Source organism: Filicampus tigris, chromosome 1, assembly GCF_054856515.1.
Source record: "Filicampus tigris isolate MCC_2025a chromosome 1, RoL_Ftig_1.0, whole genome shotgun sequence".
NCBI lineage: Eukaryota > Metazoa > Chordata > Actinopteri > Syngnathiformes > Syngnathidae > Filicampus > Filicampus tigris.
In genome coordinates, this window is record NC_141217.1 from 30,720,664 (window position 1) to 30,741,580 (window position 20,917).

Sequence of the window (20,917 nt, forward strand, 5' to 3'; positions counted from 1 at the left end):
TCTATTTTAACGGTGAAATCCGACCGACGCGGAAATTCGTGTTGCATCGCCAGTGTAGGAACGGAACTCATTCGTAAATTGAGAACTTCCTGTAGTAGCAACCGGCCACGACGATACACTACAACAATATACTTTGAGCTTTCCACACAAGGCAGACAAGGACAAACAGTAGTAGGCGACTCGGCTATGCAAGGTGCAGCAGATGTGCAGTTGAATTCCTTAAGCTGAAAAAAGAACAAACAAGGGGTGCTCTGATATAAACAGGAAATGATTTCATTCACACATATCAGGCGATAATCTCAAATTGGGTCGGACTTGGAATTATATTCCTCCGCCCTTTTCTCCACATTTCTCTTGGCAGAGCCAAAACAAGTTATTGTGATTACAGTGGGCAAAAAAATTAGTTTTTCTATCCCATCTTTTCATGCTCTCTCACACAAGTCATTTGCATTTCATCGCTTGGCTTTTTTCCCTGTTCTCTATTCATTGTGTCGCACCTGTTATTCACTTTCCCTCCTCTTTCTCCAGTGTTTCCTCTCTCACCTTCTTTGAGGCAGTGCACGCCCTCATTTAAATGCACAGCCAGTGCTGTGCCTCAAACCAGCTTTGGGCATCAACGAGAGTCCTCGCCCCTTTTCTATGTCGACTTACAACCAGTCAAGGTAAATTGCTTGCATGCTGTAATTAAGCCCGATGAATTTCCAGCCTATTTGCCTGAACCCCGATATTCCAGTCGCTTTTAAGGGGCTTCACATGCAGGCTCCTCAGTATTTGCTCACATGCCTGCAGACAAGCAAAGCATAGAAAAGACAGGAGAGAGCAAGGAGGAGGGAGCGGACAGCAAATGAGGTGTGGGCAAAATTATAGGGGGGGGGGGGCGGCGGTGGTTACCAAAGAGAGCCCAGCCCTGGAAGCAGAGAGAAAAAGGTTGGTGGGGGGGTGAAATGAAGAGGGGGGAATATGTAGTGTAAAAAGCAGCCTCAGTCGCAGTTCAGTGCAGCGTACTGATGGGCAGGCTCTCATCAGCGGGGAACAAGCTCCTATTGTGTTCCCCCCGCTGCAGTGGGGGGCCGCACTTACCGTCGCGCCCGAGGGGAGAAGCAGAAAAGCACCCCCCAATCAGCCGAGGATGATTTCTCTCCACTTGTGAAGCTGCTGATGCAGATTCATCTCTGGCGTGGCGAACCGGGATGCTGGCCATGCTTTTTTTTTCCTGCTCCCACACCTTCCTGTGGATTTGTGACATGGATTGAGCAGCAGAGGAGTGTACTAAAATGGTTTTGAATTTTGCTTCTGGAGACTGAATTCTGTACCGAGTCCTGAATTTTAAAGTATTTTTTTTGGGTGTGTGTTGGACTGTAGTTGTCATTCCTTGTAATTGTTGGTGAAGTTGCAGAGAGATGGCAGCTCTGACACTGTTGCGTGTTTTGCCTTCACTTTGACTTAAGTTGTCACTCTCGTCGTGGAGGTTTGAGTATTTCTGCGCACTTTGCATGCCTGCCTCCGAGTGCGTTCAGGGTGTCAGGGTTGCGGATTACAGCACCTCTGGAGCGGATACAGGTGTTGCCAAGGCTTGATGGCGGATTAGCTGCTTTAATAGCTTGTCGCCAGCTGCCTGCGGAGTCGTGGACACCTCACGCGCGGCTCAAACTGCGGCTGTGTTGACACTTGGCGCAGCGGGATTAAAGATAAAAGGCGAAAGCAACGTGAGGGGACTCGGAGGGGAGGAACAAGGGCAGGAAGACAGCAGGGGAAGTTATATTGTGATCAAGAAGGCTAATCCAGGTTAGGATGTAGGATCATTTTAGGGGGAGGTTTGAGTGTTGATGACACTTCACTGGACTTGTCCAATAATTCAGCAGCACAAAATCCAATCAGTCCGTGAGAAGATATTGACTCCTCTGCCCAGGCAAGATCGTCTGTTGTGTCATCACTCATCTTAAGAGGTCACTGATGTGATTTTAAGATGCCATCCAGGTTCAGTCTCAAGCAGTCGTTGGCCTGAAGGACTTTTCATCAAATCTGACAACAGATCGGATCAATATGGTGATTTTCTCCTGCAGTCGATTACAATTTTCTGAGGTACAATAAGAGGTTGGGCGGGTTAGTTTATTTTTGGAGAATCGTCCTGTGTTTGCTTAGCTGTGCGTCAGTGAAGATTGTGGCCAGAAAAAATAGTATGTCGTGGTCAGTCTCACGTAGATTAAATTAAGGAATATTTCCTCCTGAATTGGAGGACCAAAAGAAAGTGTAGGGTGGGAACCAAGCGCAAGTTAACTCACCAACCAGCCACACGTCGACAACAACTCCATAAGACTTGAGACGAGCATGCCAGAAAAGTGCTGCAAAACAGAACTGATACATCTTGCTTGACAGCAAGTCAAGTTTCTCTCTTCAAGTGGGAGACAGCACAGCTGGGGTGAGTTGGGAAACCTACTTTGTTGTGGGGTTTTTTTTTTTTCCACCTACAACAACACCAAACCAAAAAAAGAGCACAGCGAGCGTCGGATCTCTTTCGTCAAGACAACCAATCGGAATCGATGTGTCTGACATGAGCACAGAACTTTTTGGGGAAAGAAAAGGAAAAAAAAAAAGATGACTATACCCACAGTGGATTTAAACGAGTGATGTTTTTTGCCCAAGAACAAATCTTCTCCACTTAAGTGTGTGGAATAAACAGGAGCTCAGAAAACTGCCTCCCTGACAAGGGATGTCAGATTGTGTGTGGCGCTGACAAAGAGGAGTGTTCCATACCACAACCCTGCAAGGAAGGGTGGGGTCCTCCCTCCGCCACAGACAAAGACCGTGACAGGTTCTGCCATAGGAACCGGTCATCGGGTCGCTCCCGTGCGGTCCAGCAGCGTGTCAGACGCCACAATGGGGTGCAACATGTGTGTGGTCCAAAAGCCAGAAGAACAATACAGGGTCATGTTCCAGGTGAGGCCTCACGCTTGCATCCTCTACCAATGTCTCATTTCTTCCTCAGAGGGAGAACTGTACTCACACTAGGCCATTCGAACCGGGCCCTACTGGCTGAAAAGCATTCAGCGACTGTATACACTCTAAAAACAGTTGGGTTAAGAAAGAACACAATTTGGGGTCAAAAAATAGACTGGTCCACTAATTTGGTCAATTTTACCCATCTTCTTGCATCAGTGGATCAAATTTCGCCATGTGTGGGTGAGAGTCGCCACCTGTCATTTTTTAGATTGGTCCTTTTCAGCCACGTCCCACGGTGTGCTGCGGGCCTTGGCGCAGCAATGTCCAGCAGCGCAGTGGTTGCTGACCACCGCTCTCCACTACTGTTCCATAACTTGAGCCACAAATTATCCAATCAAAATCAATCATTGTAGTAAATGAAGCTGAAGATTAATATGAAAGTGCAGTAATATGCCCAGTTTTTATTTTTTATTTTTTTTACACGGGGACATGGAATTGTTGAACCTCATAAAGGCTGTTCTTTTTTTATTTTTTTATTCTTGTGTTAAAATTTGTGACGCCCAAGGCAGCATTTATGATTATTTTAATAATAATATGGATTAAGATCAGACGAACAGGGGGTTAAAATAACACAATTTGGGGTCAAAAATGGACCAATCCACAACTTGGGTCAATTTGATCCAACTCTGTTGATCCAACTTTTCTACAAAACAACCCCCAAAATTGGACTGTTTTATACAAAACAACACAAGAAAGTGTGTCAAATTGACCCAAATAGTAAACCGGCCCATTTTTGACCCAAAATGGTGTTATTTTTAACCCAACTGTTATTAGAGTGAACTGGTCACAAAAGATATAGTGTATGAGGAGCAGGAAGAAAAAGAATGTTGACTAGCTGTTAAGAAGAAAAAAAAAAAAGGAACAAGGGAGGGGTTGCCAGGGCTACAGCCTCGGCACCACCTGCCAACTGGGTCCCGAGAGCCTCTCTAAGCTCATGTGATGGTGCAGTGCACCCAGGAAGGCTCTGATGGCGACTGGGTAATACATGTGCCGACTCCAACATAAGCCCTGTGATCACTAGGCATGAACAATCCTTAACGCATGTGCATGTGCGGCGAGGTTATCCGTGATGCCTGATCCACCTTTTGGGATAGTGCTGCATGTGGGCGTGTAGGTCTGCACCGCTTAATGGGGCTGCATGTGGTGCCAGAAGCAAGAAAGACGAAGACGGAGCCCATAAAGGCATGCTAATGAGACAGGAAGGGAGAAGGAGACTCTCTGGAAAGTCTGCTCATTCTGCTCCTTGTCCTCATGTGTCAGAAGCAATTGACTGGATGGAGCAGAGGCGGATAGACAGGCTTCAGGCCCCTTCAAAAATCAACGCTGCGTGCACAGTAGGGATGTAACGATTCACTCAAGCCCCGATTCGATTCAATTTTTCAGTTTCCGATTTTCGATTCGATTTTTAAAAAAAATTGCTACCATGCTTGTCTCTGTGCACTAGTGTGGTTCTGCAGCCATCCACAAACGCAAGACGCAATGATGATGCTTTAGGACGCAAAAGCATAAATTCATCTACACATTCAAAATGTGCTATACATCTGGAATGAAAAAAACGTTTCAAGACACCATTTTCTAGATGAATTTAAGCAACTTGATATTCGATTAATCGAGTAGATTAATCGATTAATCTGGGCGCTTTGATTTCAACGCGATTTTCGATTAAAACCAGAGAAGGGCTGCTATGTTTCATAACCACCATGCAGTTATCCACAAAACCGTTTTGGAGCATTTTGACTGATCTTTCAGGAACCACACAATGCTGTGTTCTGCGACAAATAGAGCACCAAAACTACCAAAAGAAAGAGTTGGGCATTTTTCTTTCACCAGGAAAAAAAAGCTTGCTTCCAGCTTTTTCTGTTCTTTGATAATCAGCAGTAGAACATGGGTTGTTTTCACTAAAAAAAAGCGGTGAGAATGTCTTTTTGTGAAAAGAAAAATGTAAGCAGGGCTGTGACATTGATGCTAATATTTTTTTGCTTTTGTGACACCACAAACTATAAGAAGCCAAAAGCGGGACTTAGAAAGGGATTTCACTCGCAAAATAAATTGCTTTAAGACATACAACTATGAAACACCCCATGAGCAACTCTGACTCACCGCATGGCTCAAATTGAACGTCAGGGGCCTTTTTACATGCTGTTCGTCATTCACTCCATGAACTGCGACACCTTTTGTCATCATCACGACACGCTTTCTACTAACTACCACGACACATAACCTTTTTATACCATACATACTCAACTCAAATGTGAGGTGCCGAAACCTGTCTGATTTCCAGCGTGCTACCATTTCTCGCCCTCATAATTGACAAGCAGAGATTCACCGCCTAATCTTTTCTTCTACTCAAAAGCTACATTGACTCATATGCAAAGCGATGCAACACGAGCATCTCCGGACATCTGTTAGCCATTACAGTGACTTACAAACCTGAATTTAGTGAACAAGTTTCCACGCTACCGAAAACGTACTTGAAGAATATAAACGTCGGTGGGAGTAAACAGTTAGATTCCAGTTGATGAATAGAAACAGCCGCAGCAGTCAATGAGTTAATATTATTGTTCAAATGTATTGTACGGAAAATAAAAATTATACTTGAATAAATGTTTGAAAACAAACCATTCTTAAAATGAAATGCAACTGTACTGAATTTAAAAGTTAAACTTAACCAAACTGTACTTTGGTTTCCATACTACACTTTGAGAATAATTGGAGCAGGTGACAAGCATAATTTAATGGCATTATGCCTGCAGGGAATAATCCACAATGTAACCACAGACACACTGCATGTTTGTCATCTTAAGCCCGTATTTCACTAAGCAGAGGTTTAAGAGTGTTTACACAGGTAGTGAATGTTGGTTTTTTTTTGTCAGGGTTAGTTCAAGGTTGCAAAAGGTTGCAAAGATGTTTGTCAGACATTCGCAAGAAAGAAAAATGCAAACATCTTTGCAACCTTGAACAAACGCGGACGAAAAAAAACAAAATTTGGGCCGTGCGCAAACACTCACAACCTTTTGCAGCTGAGTGAGATGCCAACTTTGGCCTCATTACACAGTAGAACGATCATTAAATCAAACAACATATTACCCAAACAGCAATCATATAAAAGGGAAGATAATTACACCACCCGCATCAAATAACTGAATGCTCTTGCGCTTCCCTTCACAGTCATGCGGATCTGTGTGTGTAATTACTTAATTCAAATGAGATAAAGTCAATGTTAAGATACAACAGGCTGCAGAAGCAGCTGGTTCGAATCGGACCACCCCTTGCCAAATGAATAAAACGCAAGCATCATACATCCAGCCTCTCCAACGCTGCGCACGATATTGATGGTTAGTACGCACCCTCCACTCGACTACATGCCGCAATCCACTTCCCAAATGTAGCGTCAGCTGTTGAATTGTGTGCGTATGAATCGTGAAAACGTGAGGACGAACGCCAACCTGGCAGCTTCCCCTGGAACCAAATTGCTTTCAAGGGAAGCTGCTTCCATGGCAACCGCTGTCATTAACAAAAAGCCCAGTGGGTGCGCAACCTTGCACTTTGTCACCATTGTCAAGCCCAGCCTTTTTAAATTAACTGATTACAAGGACCGCCCATTTCGACAAAAAAAAGCAAACAATTATGTTTGAGTCCATTGTTTCAGTTTTAAAGGCCCTGGAAGGTGAATTCAGAGATTTGTGTCTCAGTATTACACGTGTTTGAAAATAATTGCTGAAAACATGCAAATACTGAAAACTAAGAAGTACCCAACTGTGGAGATATAGCATTACACTGTTTTGCTCCATTTCAGATTTCTTCTTTCCTTTTTTTTTTTTGGCGGCATGGCTACGTGATGCACTTCGGCTCGGCCATGAGTCACCCCCCCCTACACCCCCCACCCCCCCCAGTATCACCGACCGGTAATCCGGCGCAATTGCGAAATGCAGTTAGCCGCCTTAGCTCTACTTACACCCTGCTAAAAGAATATTCCCTTCGGATAGTCCGCTGGTGTGGCCGATTTAGAGTGCCTCGTTGTTGGTCACGAGTGTGCGCACGTCACACCGAGAAATACGGAAGAGTGAAGGAGTGGGGGATTTCTTTTTAAAAAGTACAACTCGAAAGCCAGCATGTGGACGGGGTCTTTACGCTTTAGGATGGTTGCTTTCGAGCGGCTTGTTGTGCGGCGTGGAAAAAACCCACAACGACCCGGTGGGATAAATTACAGCCACCGGAGACTTTGCGCGGATATACTTTCAAACATTTTGCAATGTAAAGGTATAAGAAAGCGACCAGAGGAAGTAACATCCAATTTTCAGTCCGTAATAGAGGTCTTTGACTGACGGTTGACAGTTGAGCGGGGTGTGGTTTCAACGCATTCAGCGGAAAGAACAGCTTGAAACGAACAGCTTGAAACGCTTCATTTTATCCACACTTGGCAATTTCTTTTAACCATCCAATTTGACAGGGTTGTTGATACTCTTCTCTGTAGTGTCTCGAATTTACAAGACATGTTTATTTTCACGTAACAGGGACTTTAAACGAGTAATATTACAATGTTATGTTTGCATAATGTATGTCATTAGTGTTTGTTTTAGTAAGTGATATTTTAAGCTTGGGGGTCAATAAACAGGAGATCCAAATATAATTCTGATATATACCTGCCTGTTTCATTTTAATGTCATTGGGTGTGAATGTGATGCAATTACCTTGTGCCATTTGGATGTAAGAAATTGGAGGACGTGCGCCCATGTAAGTGATGAGTCCACTTGAAAAGTCTTCATATCCTCTGCGGGCCTCATCAGCACGGCGGCGAGGCTGAGGGATGTCAGATGACGATGCTTATTGCGCGCCTTTGGGTCAACCGTTCCCACTTGAATTGATTCTCTGAGAAGGTGACGACTGTTCACGCCCTTCAAGCGCGGACGGGAGAACAAGCCATTGCGTTGCGGTGGAATCAAAGCAGGCCAGAAGGTTGATTTATATATTTTTTTCCTCCTTTGGTCTGGAGGGACTCGAGCTGGATAAGAGTAAGAAGACGACGAGGTGAAAACAATGTGTATTTATGGACACATTGAGGTTAGCCGTTCCCCCCCCCCCTTTTTTTACCGCAACGTGTTTATTTTGCTCTTTAAAAACCTTGCATATAACAACTAATTATGCATCAACCACTGAGTTATTTCCCCAGAGGTCGTTTTTGTGTTTGAATTACGGGTTGGGTTCACTGTCTGGGTTTACATCCACCAAAACAATTCCTTGAAAGCTAATTTTGCTTCCCCCCCCCAATTTTCCTCTCCTTGCCTTCCCCCCAACCTTTTTTTCTCCTCCGCTTGGATCTCTTTCATCTCCATGCACAAGCGCAGCCTCCGCCCTCGGCTCGGCGGCACATGCAGCCACCGCCCACCTCCTGTGGTGCGTCTGCTATGCGATTTTATTTCATTGGTTTATCTATAACTATTCCTCGGAGTTTGGGCTGTCATGTTAAGAAGGTAAATATCCAAAATACAGAAGGAGTGCACATTGATGCTCGCTACAAACCCACACTTGTCCTGAACACTTGTATGTAGATGGCCGCAACATTAGGTACACTTGCACAATTTTAGAAAATCCAGTACAAGAGCTTTTTACAAAGATAATGCTGGTCACTTTGAATTAACCATGATCAATATAAAACATTTACTGGCAATGGGTCTTTCAATAAAGATGCTTGAAAATGAATGATCAATTAGTGAGAGTTAAGCAGTGCTCTCCATTTTGCCTTATTTGCTTTTTTAATCAACAATCATTAATAGTGGTGGGTCTTCGATGCTGGCCTAAAAAAATAACAGAAGCACTCACCAACATTTACAGCTTAAATTCCACAAATGTGTTCCATGAAATTGTACTCATTTCTTCCCGACAGTCTTTTTGTCTTCGTTTTGTGGAGTTTCTCTTGGCTGCATTGCTTCCAGTACATTTATGTGGATGATTTTGGGTCGAATCAGATTCCAGCCTCTGTATTGCCTCTGTGTCAGTCTAATCTGGCCAAGGCCTTCAAACTCAATACTCAAACCCAATTGTGCGCCCGTGTAATTTAAAATATATTCACAATTTCTTGAGCCAATCGAATTTCAAGTTCGCCTTAGTCAATGTTTTTTCCATCCTCTGATTAGTCGGTCAGAGCCAGCCACGTTCGACTAGCTAGCAAAACGTGCCTGTAACGATCTGCACGCATTCAATAATCAGCACCTCCGAGGAGTATGATGCATTTTATTTAAATTTTCCATGTTTTTGCCATGTGATTTAATAAATTGATTGTGGAGTTCTCCAGATTATGTACATGGCACAGCTGCGTGCTTTTATATTGCGATTTTGTATCATATTGATGGTTCCTATAATTTGACCTAGTAGTGGTGGTATTGAGAGCTGGAGAAAGTCGGGTAAGTCCCCACAGAAGACCCAGGTACCAAATGCACAGACCACCAATGAGTTGACTACCGGTAATTGTTTATTATTCTCATCCTAATGCTCATTCTGACGTATGTAGTTTACAGTAAGTAGAAGGTATTTCTGTTGTTTTGCTTCCAATATACTGTACATGAGTAGATGATGGTTGAAGTTTGTAGACGGAAACGCAAACCGAAGCCCGTTTAAAATGATAGGCGGAACGGCCTATAAGCAATTACTATTTGCTCCGGCCGGACAAAAAGGCGGATAAACGGACGGCGGAAGGGTACCCCAGCTGCAGGCGGAAGGCGATAAACGGACCGGGAGGATATTGTAAAATGCCCAGCTCTGAAACACACTATTTGTTAAAGCCCCTGTAAAGTGGCAATAAATGTCTTGTAAATATGACACAGCACAGAGAAGACGGACAGTAGTTAACAACCCTCCTAAATTTGAATGATGGGTGTAAAATTAATCTTCAAAATTGAGTCTCTGAGAGCAGACCCCACTTCCCTGTCAACTGTCAATCAAACACCACTGCCACAACCTGGGAAAATGGACGGTAATTCCTTTGTTTAATATCTTTCTTGTGTTTCGACTTGTTTTTATCCCTTCCTTTTCTGCCTCTCTCTCTGGCATGTACTCAGCCACGCAGCACGGCCGCACACTACAGCTAGCTCGTTAATCGCACGTTGCAATTGATAATCGCTGATGCAAACGAAGGCGCTCAAATGTATTGGGGGAGGGGGCGACTCATGCCCGGGCTCAAGCGCATGACAGGGCCTCGATTTAGCCACGCCCCTACAAAAAAAATCAGGAAAACTAAAATGTGGAAAACACTTTAAATGAAGTGTGACAATAGTCAAAAGTGTACACTTATGTCTTAGAGCGGTGGCCCCCAACCTTTTTTCTGCCACGAGCCGGTTCATATAAGTCTATACCGTTCGCGGCCCGGCCCCGTAACTAATTACCGTCAACGGGGGCGTCGATGCGCGGAGGGGGCGGGGGCGGAAGGTGTCAATACGTCTGTTTGTTTTACTCATTTGCTAGCGATATTAGCATATTTAGCGTTACGCGACGGAGATGCTAGCTTGTGCATGTCTTGTTTTATGTTAGTAAAGTTAGCCGATCTGACACACGACGTGCTGCCAACTGTACTGCTTTAAACTTGTCTATATCATATCACTCACCCGTATGAGCCAATCACATTCGTGTGCACTTCAGGGACCACTCAGAAACATAAACTCAAAGAATACTATTACAGTGCATTTAATATTTGCGTTACGCGACGGAGACAACTTGACTTCGCCGTCAGTGGGGGGCAGTTACCCACGTTCCGGTACCGGTCCGTGGCCCGGTGGTTGGGGACACCTGTCTTAGAGAACCGATTTGACAATGCAGTTGTGGCCTGGTGAGTGTATATGTAATGGCCTACTAACCCAAAGATGAGTATAATAGATTCTTCATAAGCTCTGAGCAGACAAGTGCTATTACCCAGCATGAAGTTATCTTCAAAGCAAGCCGAACGGCGAGCACTCTCATTGATAATGAATGTGAGGAGCAAATCCCCCTGCGCTCCCTCACCTTCTTCTCCTCGCTCGTTGCCATACCTGTCTGTCGTTCATGAGCACGGAGGTGTTTCCATGCAGCCTTTCTGTGATGCTTCCTGGTGTTACATTGGAGTGCATTAAGAACATGCAAACTTAATGCGGTCGCACTTCCATCTGCACCTGCAAGAGAGAAAACGTCTTACTTGTTACCAAGTCAGGAAGCTCATTAAGAGAGGCAGCGAGATTTATGATGGGACATCAGCATGGGGAAGGCCAAACACAAATAGAAAGTGAGCAGCGTGGGTTGCCATCTCTGGGGAGGAAGAGCTCAGACACAAGTGCTGAGGCAGCACGGAGAGACGAGCGAAGAGGAAGGGAGTTGAATATGAGCACAAGGCAAGGAAGGAGGGCGCTTTTACCTGGGTACACGAATTGATAATAATTGAACAATGCCGTTTCCATTATCGATATTGCTTATCAATCTGAATCTTTATTGATTTTCTTAGCGACTTTGACTTGGAATTAAGTAACACAAACGAAATATATCATTGCTTCTGTATAGCATTGTGTGGCAAAATTGTATATTCCGACATAGGTCATTTATAAATGATAAAGATATTCAGTATATCCCAATATAGCAAAATTCTTTCAAATTCTTTGAAACGAATGGCAATGCTCTTCTGTCGACTGAAAATGACATCAGAGTTGCTCAGGGCTCAGGCAACAACAAATCACAGCTGCTCAACTGTTTTCTGAAGCTGAGCCATGATTGGTCGTTACTTGAGCCCCGAGCATCTGCTATGTCATATTCGGTCGACGGAAGTGACAAAATAGCCGCACCCGGAGATGTCTAAAACGGTTGAATTTTGCCACTTAACTCATATTCCACAAACGCCATATTAATCAGAATGCCGTGTTTCAACTAGTGGGCCTGTGATCCGTACGAGTCTTTCTTGCAGTTGAACAGAAAGGAGTTGTCCCGCCTGCCTGGCGATCCCACACTGGACATGAGGGACCCCGTGCTGTCCAACATCCTACGGGGACGCAGGGCCCGCAGACGCGCAGGCTCCACGGGGCCCCATGCTAGCATGGCGCCGTTGACCATGGGCATGGCCGACTGCGTGGACAGCTGCACCCAAACAGATATCAGCTTCCAACATATGTTGACCGCGGGCAAGAGCAGGCCGTCTCCGCCCAACCCTCCGCCTTCGCCGCCTCTGCCGGCACTCCTGGAGCCGTATCTGCTCAATGAGCTGTCAGTCGCATCACACTCGCTGTGCCTTCACACTCGGATCGACCTTTCACTAACCACCCTTTCAGTTTCCTAGAGCCCGTGTACTATGACCCCTCCGACTACTTTGACGTCTCTCAGCATGACGTCGACAGGCAGGATGAGCTGGAATACGAGGTGAGGAATGTACGGAAAGCCGGTTTAGCCTTTATTCCAAATCATTCCTAACCAGCAAAACCGACGCAACTGTCGTGCAGTGTGTGGGGCAACTATTACTACAGTTGCTAAATACAGTCAAACTATGTAATGTTTTGCAGCTCTTCAGCTCATTGGTAGAACAACTGGAGCTGAAGCGTTTTCTCATGTCTCTTTGTCCACTTTGTCTCGCACTACCAGGAGGTGGAGCTATACAAATCCCGTCACCAGGATAAACTCGGGCTGACCGTGTGTTACAGAACCGACGATGAGGAAGATCTTGGGATCTACGTCGGCGAGGTGATAAAATGTTGACTTCCAGTTCATTTATTTATTTTTTTTCTTCTATTTTTGCATTCGCTATGACTTACTCTCATAAGTTGCCTTCACAAAAAGCGTTCTCACTTCCTCCAGGTGAACCCAAATAGCATTGCTGCAATGGACGGCCGCATCCGCAAGGGGGACAGAATATTGCAGGTGCATGCATTTAGACGCAGGGGTCTTCAATCCTGTTCCCCGAGGGCCGGTGTCCTACCTGTTTTCCATCTGCCCCAGTCTGCAACACACACACACGATTCAAACGATCAGGATCGCTATCCAGCGTCTGCAGACCTTTGGTGAATATCTGTAGCCAGGGAAGAGATGGAAAACAGGCAGGACTTGAGGAACAGGATTGAAGACTCCTGATTTAGAGCAATGAACACCATCAACACGTCAGTGGTGGCGCACGCATGCACGCACGCACGCACCATACACATGGATGCATCATCCAAATACTATGTTGCAAAATGGTCCTTGCAAGCTATTCTTGCAAATGGCCACATTGCATCATAGACAATAATCCAAGTAGAAATAATGCACAGTATATCAAAAATCTACTGCAAGCATGGCTTATTGATATGAGTGACCCGCTGCATGGTGGCAGTAAGCGTGATTCAACTCACTTCACAATATAATCAGCAGTTTGGCAAGGAGTCAATATTTACAACAGAGATGACATGTTTTAAACAACCCCAAAACCTTTGCCTTCCGAACAGTTTAAAGGCGGAAGTCAACCTCAAAATTTTCCTGACAAGAATATGTTCTATGCAACCCACCTAGTCTAAACAAGGCATGAATCCACCTGTTATTAGCCATTTCAGGGGGCGGCCATTTTGTCACTTTCCGTCTACTGAAAATGATATCACAGTTACTCAGGGCTAAAGTAACGACCAATCACGACTCACCTGTTTTCTAAAGCTGAGCCATGATGCTTTAGATATAGAATATGTGAAATTATTTTTGTTGAGCGTTTAGTTTTTGGAGTCAACTCCAACTAATGTATCATTAAACAGCTGAGGGAGTGCAGAAATGTTGCAAGCAGCACGGTGCATTCAGTGTGCTTTCACAATGTGGGAACTTGCAAAGAAACACCGTGCCCCTTCAACATAATAATCGTTTTTGTTTGATTATAATGTTTATGTGTGAGAAGCCAAAATCAATTCAGATTAATTACCCTAATAGCCATAAAATACACTGTCATCAATTAATTGACTTTCATCACGTAGTAGTTGACCACAGAAAAATCTAAGTCACAAATACAGGAAAGATTTAATCATTTTTTTGTTTGTTTTAGATCAACGGAGTGGACATCCAGAACAGAGAGGAGGCGGTTGCTATTCTGACCAGAGAAGACAGCACTAATGTCTCATTGCTCCTCGCACGACCTGAGATAGAGGTGAGGGAGTAGATTGGATAGGCGGTCGAAGGAGGAGCGAGCGGCTCATTCCTCGCACTCGCCTAAAAATACACTCTCGTGCTTTATCGTCTTGTATGCGTCGCAATTAGTTATCTTTAGCATTTCCAGTTGTGAGATTTGAAAGAGGAAATAGATTTAAGGTAAACAGATTTCACACTGTGTAAATGTGAGTAAACTGAGACATTATTTTGGTATATTTTCAGTACTTTTTGTAATGTTTTGGTTTGTTAGTGTGACATTTTTCAACTGTAAAATCTATACCGTCATTTATGGTTTGGAAACACTGCTTTATCTCACCTTGTAAACAACCAATGAGGGCCAAGTAGGAGAGCAATGACAAATTGTTCTTCTCATTGTGTCTCGCTCAAGGTCACTTGAATTATTTCCCAGGACAGCGTAACAACGCAGCACAAGCTCCTTTAACGTCCCACTTTTCTTTTTTGAGCAAATTCATTGACAGACAAAATTGATTCTTTTTTTTCATCTTGCCGCCTGCTTGTTAAAAACGTCAGACTCCCACGCTCCATATAAGATTACGCCATCTGTATGCAAGCCACATATTGCTGGAGGGCAATCATAATGAGCCCGCACAACACGCACACGCGCGACCTCTTCTTTGGCCAGACGGCTACCTTGAATACCTGAGAAACGCTCAGCCAAGACCACTCCTAATTTGGATTCCGAGGATGCGGAGTTCCCATCAGACGGGAACATCCCGGCAAAGATGAAACTTATCTGCGGCCACGCGGGAACGCAGAGAGAGGGCCCGAGCCGACGAGAACAAAGACTAACAGATCGATAGCTTTCACTGTCTGGATGCGGTTCACGTGCAACCAATTAGGCCAAAGATCAACGCCGCTCTCCAGAGGGAAACTTCGCTCGCTTAAAGACCAAATGGGAAGTAAACTCGGCCAACCATCTTTTGAGTGATACTAACGGCTAAAACTATTTTAAGGATACTTTTGTTCGTTTTTATGATGCAACCTACTCGGATTCATAATTAGACCCATAGCAACGCGCTTAACAACGAAAATGCAAATGTTCGGCAATCTCCGGTAATCTTCCCTCAGGAATAATGAACTCGCCTTAAAATGTAAACATTATCATTTTCAAGTTATGATTTTACACAGAGCATTTGACTAAAAATTTGCAGTCTGTTTATCGCCGGGGCACCCTTCTGCCGTGCGTTTATCCGCCATTTTGTCCGGCTGGACCGAATAGTAATCGCCTATAGGCCGGTCCGTCAATCATTTAAAAGCGGAAGTCAACCCTAACATATTTTTTTCAAGAATATGTTTTCAGCAGGCCCACTAGCTGAAACACGACGTCCTGATTGATTTTGCGTTTGTGGAATATAAGTTAAGCGGCTAAATGCACTCGTTTTCAAGCCATCTCTGAGGGCAGCCATTTTGTCTTCTGTCGACTGAAAACGACATCACAACTGCTCACAACGACCAATCACGGCTGACCCGTTTCCTGAATCCGAGCCGTGATTTGATCTGGATTTTTTTTGTCGTTCTTTGAGCAGCACTTGTTAAAACTTCAGTTTGACTTGGCAGTGTATGTTTTTTTTTTTTTTTTTTTTTTTTTTAAAATCAAGCATACAGTAATAGAGTGCTATTCTTTTTATTAAAAACACATTGCAAAACATTAGTTTTAGGGGGTGAGGCTAGAAAAGATAAATGAGATTTCTCTTAATTTTTGGCGATTGGGGCTCAGTTGGTAGAGCAATTTGTCCAGTGACCAAATTTGTCCAGTGACCAAAAGGTCAGCAGTTGGATTTGTGTCTTCGAATGTCTGATGTCGGGGTGCCCTTGGGCAAGACACTGAACACTAATTTGCCTCTAGGATGGCAGTGTAAATGAGAACTTGTTCCCAATTGCCTTTAACAAAGGAAATGATTATTTCAAGGGGGAAAGATGATTTGAGATGCGAGTGCTTTGACTATGTGAATTAAACTCCTTATCTCAAGGCACCACTGTATTTCCAATGCTCTCAAGTTTAACTTCCCATTGAAATTTAAGTTGGGGCACTTGTAAGTCAAGATAGCACTGTACATTCAGTGCAAATGAACGCTAATAAAAAAATCTTTGTCTTTCTCTTCCATCATCTGAACTCAACAACTCCATGTCAGAACGACAACCAAGTGGTTCCAGACAAAGCGCACTTGGAGCCACTGGACAACAGCGTCCACTTGCTGGCCGGTCACGGAAGCGGCACCGGCACCTGTGTGGACGCCTCCGCAGCGGGCGGCGTGGCCCCCGGGTGCCACGATCGCTCACTGAACCGGGATTCGCCCGATTTGCTGCAGACTGTGCTGAGCAACAGCCAGGAGCTGGACAGCGGAGTGGGCCGCACGGACGAAAGCACCCGCTACGAAGAGTCCTCGGAACACGACCTGCTGGTAGACGACCACACCAGCGCCTCCAACACGAACGCCACGAACACACCCGGAAGCATGCGCAAGTTTTCGTCCACCCGAAGCAACACACCGCCGCTGCTGTACTCCCACGACCTGCAGTTCAGCACCGACTCCCTCTTGGGCCTGGACGGCGTCAGCGGCGGAGCGCCGGAGCCTCTGGAGGGCGGCGACCGGGCTTACACGGGTGACCCCGTGCGGACGATGATGCCCGGGCTGACCGAGGAAGAGTGCGAGAGGTACAAAGAGCTGTTGGAGATCAAGTGCTACTTCGAGAGGGGCGGCGGCGGCGGCGAGGAAGGCGGCATCTCGCTGGACGAGAACAAGAACGAGAGCCTGACTCGGCACGAGATGGCACTTCTGGAGGAGGAGTTGCGACACCTGGAGTTCAAGTGTCGCAACATCCTGCGGGCGCAAAAGATGCAGCAGCTCAGGGAACGCTGCCTCAAAGCTTGGCCCGCGGAGGAGAAGGCGGCCGGCTGGTGCTCGCTCGGCGACGAGTCCCGTCACCAGGCTCTCTCCGACATCAACGAGCTTCCCGAGAGGGAGCGCTCCGACAAGGACAGCACCAGCGCCTACAACACCGGAGGGGAAAGCTGCATGAGCACTCCTCTGGTCAATGACAAACAACCTTGCGCAACCAGCCCGGAAGGTGGACAAGCTCGACACAAGAGTGTCAATTCAAGTCAGAGAGAGAGGACGACCAGAGACGAAGGAGGGGCCAGGGTGCAAACCAATCTCAACCAAGGCAGGAGAGGATCCAACCCAGGCGCCCGGCGGGGCTCCGACGGAGGGCTGAGACGCAACGGCAAAGCCAACACTTCGAGCGCGAGGCCCGGGGGCCGCAGTGCCGAGAACAGTCCTTATATGGCTCGCCGTCACGCCGAAACAAAGTTGCCTCGGCACTACCTGAGCTGTATGCAGCTGGGGTCTCCGTCGGCCTCGGAAGCCCCCGGCGGCGCGGACATCGGCCCCATGAGCCTGGGGAGCACTTGTAAGGATGCGGCCCAAAGCGGAGCCACCGGGCCCTTGTCCCCGCGCATGGAGTGGAAAGTAAAGATCCGGAGCGACGGTTCGCGCTACGTGGCCAAGAGGCCCGTGAGGGACCGCCTCCTGAAGGCGCGGGCCATGAAGATCCGAGAAGAACGCAGCGGCATGACCACCGACGACGACGCGGTGAGCGAGATGAAGATGGGCCGCTACTGGAGCAAAGAGGAGCGCAAGCAGCAGCTGCAAAAGGCTCGAGAGCAGCGGCGGCGGCGGGAAATGATGATGCAGAGCCGCCACGACTTCCTGAGGGAGCGGGAGCAGGGCTGCGGGGGGAGCGGGGACGGCGCCGGGGCGCGCCAGCAGGAAGCCGCCTCCATCCTGGAGCTGTGCCACCGCAGGAGCATGAAGAAGCGCAGCCGCAGGATCCTGGACAACTGGATCACCATTCAAGAACTGCTGACCCACGGGAGCCATTCTGCGGACGGGACCAAAGTTTACAACCCGCTGCTGTCCGTCACCACAGTCTGAGCGGGACAAAGTGTCGGATGAGGACACGCCCCTTTCACACTGCGCTGGTGCCAACCGGAGGTGGCAGAAGTACTCACACAACTCCCCAAAAAGTTAGGGGTATTGGGTGAGCCTAAAATGCTCTAGAACCTTGACAGGTGAACTTAATTGGACTTTCTCTATACTTGCGAATGCTCCTGTCCAACCGTTCAATGTTCCAGTACTTTTGTCACAACTTGCTGTTCAACAAGCTGACAGGAAAATTCACACAAGGCGTTTGAAAAAAAAAAAAAAAAAAGCGCGTTTCCAAGGACTGATTTGCTTTCTGTGACCCAGAGTCGGTCACTCTGCTGATGAGAGGAAGCTCAGTGGCCACTTCCTGTTTGAAGCCTTGTACCGGTGCTAGGTGTCGTCTTGGTCTCATGTCTAATTGCAAACGCCGTGATGAAGAGGAGTGTTCAAATACCAATTCGAATTCAACCAGGTATTGTATAAGTCCGTTCATGGATCAAACACCTGTTGTGAATTTTGCTTTTCACCTCCTTGTTGTCGAACAGCAACTTGCGCAAAGAAGTGGCGAAAACATTTACGAGGGAAAATGTGCATTCAGAAGTTTAGAGGTCAAAGGTCTAGTCTGCATTTTCTCTTCTTTTAGCTTTAACGCTTACCCGAAAGCCATATGATTTATTAGTAACATAAAGTAGAGCCCATATGCATGTAAATTGGGGGGGGGGGGACCCGGGATATTTGCAGGGTACAGGGAACGGGAATAGCGATAATTCACTAATAACTGACACTCATTAGAATAGCCATGCATTGAAACAAAAAAAAACAAAAAAAATCAAATCCATGCAAATATGCTTTGGATCAGGTTAAAAAAAAAAAGGATGTGGGGTTTCCATGGAAAAACAACTATTAATTTAATTCCTATAAGAAAAAAAAAAGTATAGATGCGGAAATGCTCTTGCTTTTATGTACAATAGTAAACTGTAATTTTTTTTTTCTGCCAATTCGACAATACCTGCTTTGATAACTTGACGAAATAATTTCTGCACACAAGTTTCCCTCTTTTTTTAACTCGTGTTCACACCAAGATAAAAAAAAAATATCATGCTACATGTCACATTTTATGAGCTACCTAGAGTTGGCCTGACTTCAAAACATTGTGTTCCCATACCTTCACTAACGTTATGGATTGAAACCCCCCCCTGCTTAATTAGCGACTGATAACTGATTAAATATAAATAAATAAAACACCATGTATGTTTTTTCAGATAGAATTTTGCAATGCTTTCATAATGCGTGTTTTTTTTAGATTGCACACTACAACACAGTTGCCACAAGTCATATTTATAGCAGTCAAATTATTTAAAATCAGGCCAAGTATTGTGAACATTCTGCTTCTCTGGCGTCGTTAATGCTCCCTGGTTCACGTACCTCCATGTCTCAATTGACCCTGTCTTTCCCGCTTTACGAGTTCCAAAGATCTCGGTCAATCAAGATCTCTAACGGAGTTGGGGTTTTTTTTGGGTTTTTTTAAAGCATAGTTTTTTTTTTTTTTTTTTGTTTGTTTTTTTTTAAAGCATGTGTGTCATTACAAAATTTAGAAAAGTTAATCAATTTTAGTTAGTCAATTTAGATATACTGTAGCAAGGAGTAGAAAGTACAGTTATGCTTTCAAATGTAGGGAGTAAAAGTATAAAGTGAGAAAAATAAATCTAAAACAAGGAACAGATACATGGAAAAGAAATTCAGTCACAAAGTAGTTTAGTAGTTGTACTTCATGACTTGCCACCCCTGGCACCAACTCAGTGTGAATAGGGTTACAAAAAAAAAAAAAAAAAAAAGCAATCCACATCCAAACATAAACTTGGTGCAAAAAGACCTGGGACATGAAGTGCTGTACTGCGGTTTAAGGGGTTGTCTCGGTACTTAGCCTCATTCCATGCAGGCAAATATTTTGTGACTTGAAGCTATCTGCAATATTCTGTATTCTGACTTTTGTTTTTGTGGTTGCATTCATACAATAATGCTGTCTAATCTGTCAACAAGCTCCTTCTGGGCCTTAAATGCATCATTTTTTCATTCAAGAAAACGACACCAGCTACAATGATGAACTGCAGTGCGAAGGTCACAGGAAAAGACGAACTTCAAAGAAAGGGGTGTGGCATGACAAAAAAATACACATGGGGCTTTGGGAATAAAAAAACAAAACAAAAAAAAACAGGGGACAGCGCCATCTGCTGTTAAACCAGACAGCCGATGAAATGAACGACTCGGAAAAACTCTTGCATGACAGCAAAGGTGATATGGAAATCTGCCTGTCTTGGCCACAAGGTGTTTTTCGGCAGACTTGAAAGGAAGCACAAAATTGATGTTTTTAACATCATGGCACAACTGCAAAGAGCAACAATTTTTTTTTCTTCTAAAAAGCACATTTTCCAACCATTCCCCACACCCTTTGGCTATTAAAGCATTTTCAATAAATAATGAATTATAAAAAAACAAAACAGTATTTAAAAAAAACAACAAAAAAAAACACCTTAAAGTGCTCCATTAGTCAAATGTTAAGCTCCAGCATTTTCCTTCCGCCTGCTTCAATAAATGTAAGCTGCTCTCATCTGAGAACCGTCCTGTTGGCCTTCCACATTGAACGAAGCTCATTTGTCAAGTTTTTCCACGCATGTTTCACATTGAGACCGACTTTTTACATTTGAATACCGTGACTGTGTGAACGTGCTAGCTAGCCAGTAGTTGTCTGCTCAGTGTTGTGCCGTCCACTTTGTGTCATTTTTCTAAATAAACGCCATGTTCATGAAGCTTTGCTGCTTTTCTCTTTTTGTGTTGAAATATTTTCCCATCCACGCGTGGCTAAAGAA

General features: G+C 45.1%; 2 protein-coding genes across 3 annotated transcripts in view; one reads left to right on the plus strand and one right to left on the minus strand.

The window, feature by feature from the left end:
- LOC147153532 (uncharacterized) overlaps positions 1-14,912 on the minus strand; it is a 31,409-nt gene extending 16,497 nt beyond the window's left edge. The window contains exons 1-3 of one of the 2 annotated variants that reach the window (XM_086031651.1): positions 14,755-14,912; positions 12,920-13,009; positions 11,019-11,138 (exon numbers count right to left, since the gene is read on the minus strand). In XM_086031651.1, the coding sequence (XP_085887777.1) occupies positions 11,019-11,105 (87 nt within the window). In that variant the 5' untranslated portion in view covers positions 11,106-11,138; positions 12,920-13,009; positions 14,755-14,912. The remainder of the gene's footprint in view (positions 1-11,018; positions 11,139-12,919; positions 13,010-14,754) is intronic. The other variant, XM_086031659.1, reaches the window with a different exon arrangement.
- Positions 974-20,857, plus strand: LOC147153533 (PDZ domain-containing protein 4-like). The gene is made up of 7 exons (XM_086031630.1): positions 974-2,937; positions 11,918-12,213; positions 12,279-12,366; positions 12,586-12,684; positions 12,799-12,861; positions 14,000-14,101; positions 16,257-20,857. Exons 1-7 carry the CDS (start codon positions 2,878-2,880, stop codon positions 18,057-18,059), a joined length of 2,511 nt encoding a protein of 836 aa, XP_085887756.1. The 5' UTR covers positions 974-2,877; the 3' UTR covers positions 18,060-20,857.
- Positions 20,858-20,917: the final 60 nt, after the last annotated feature.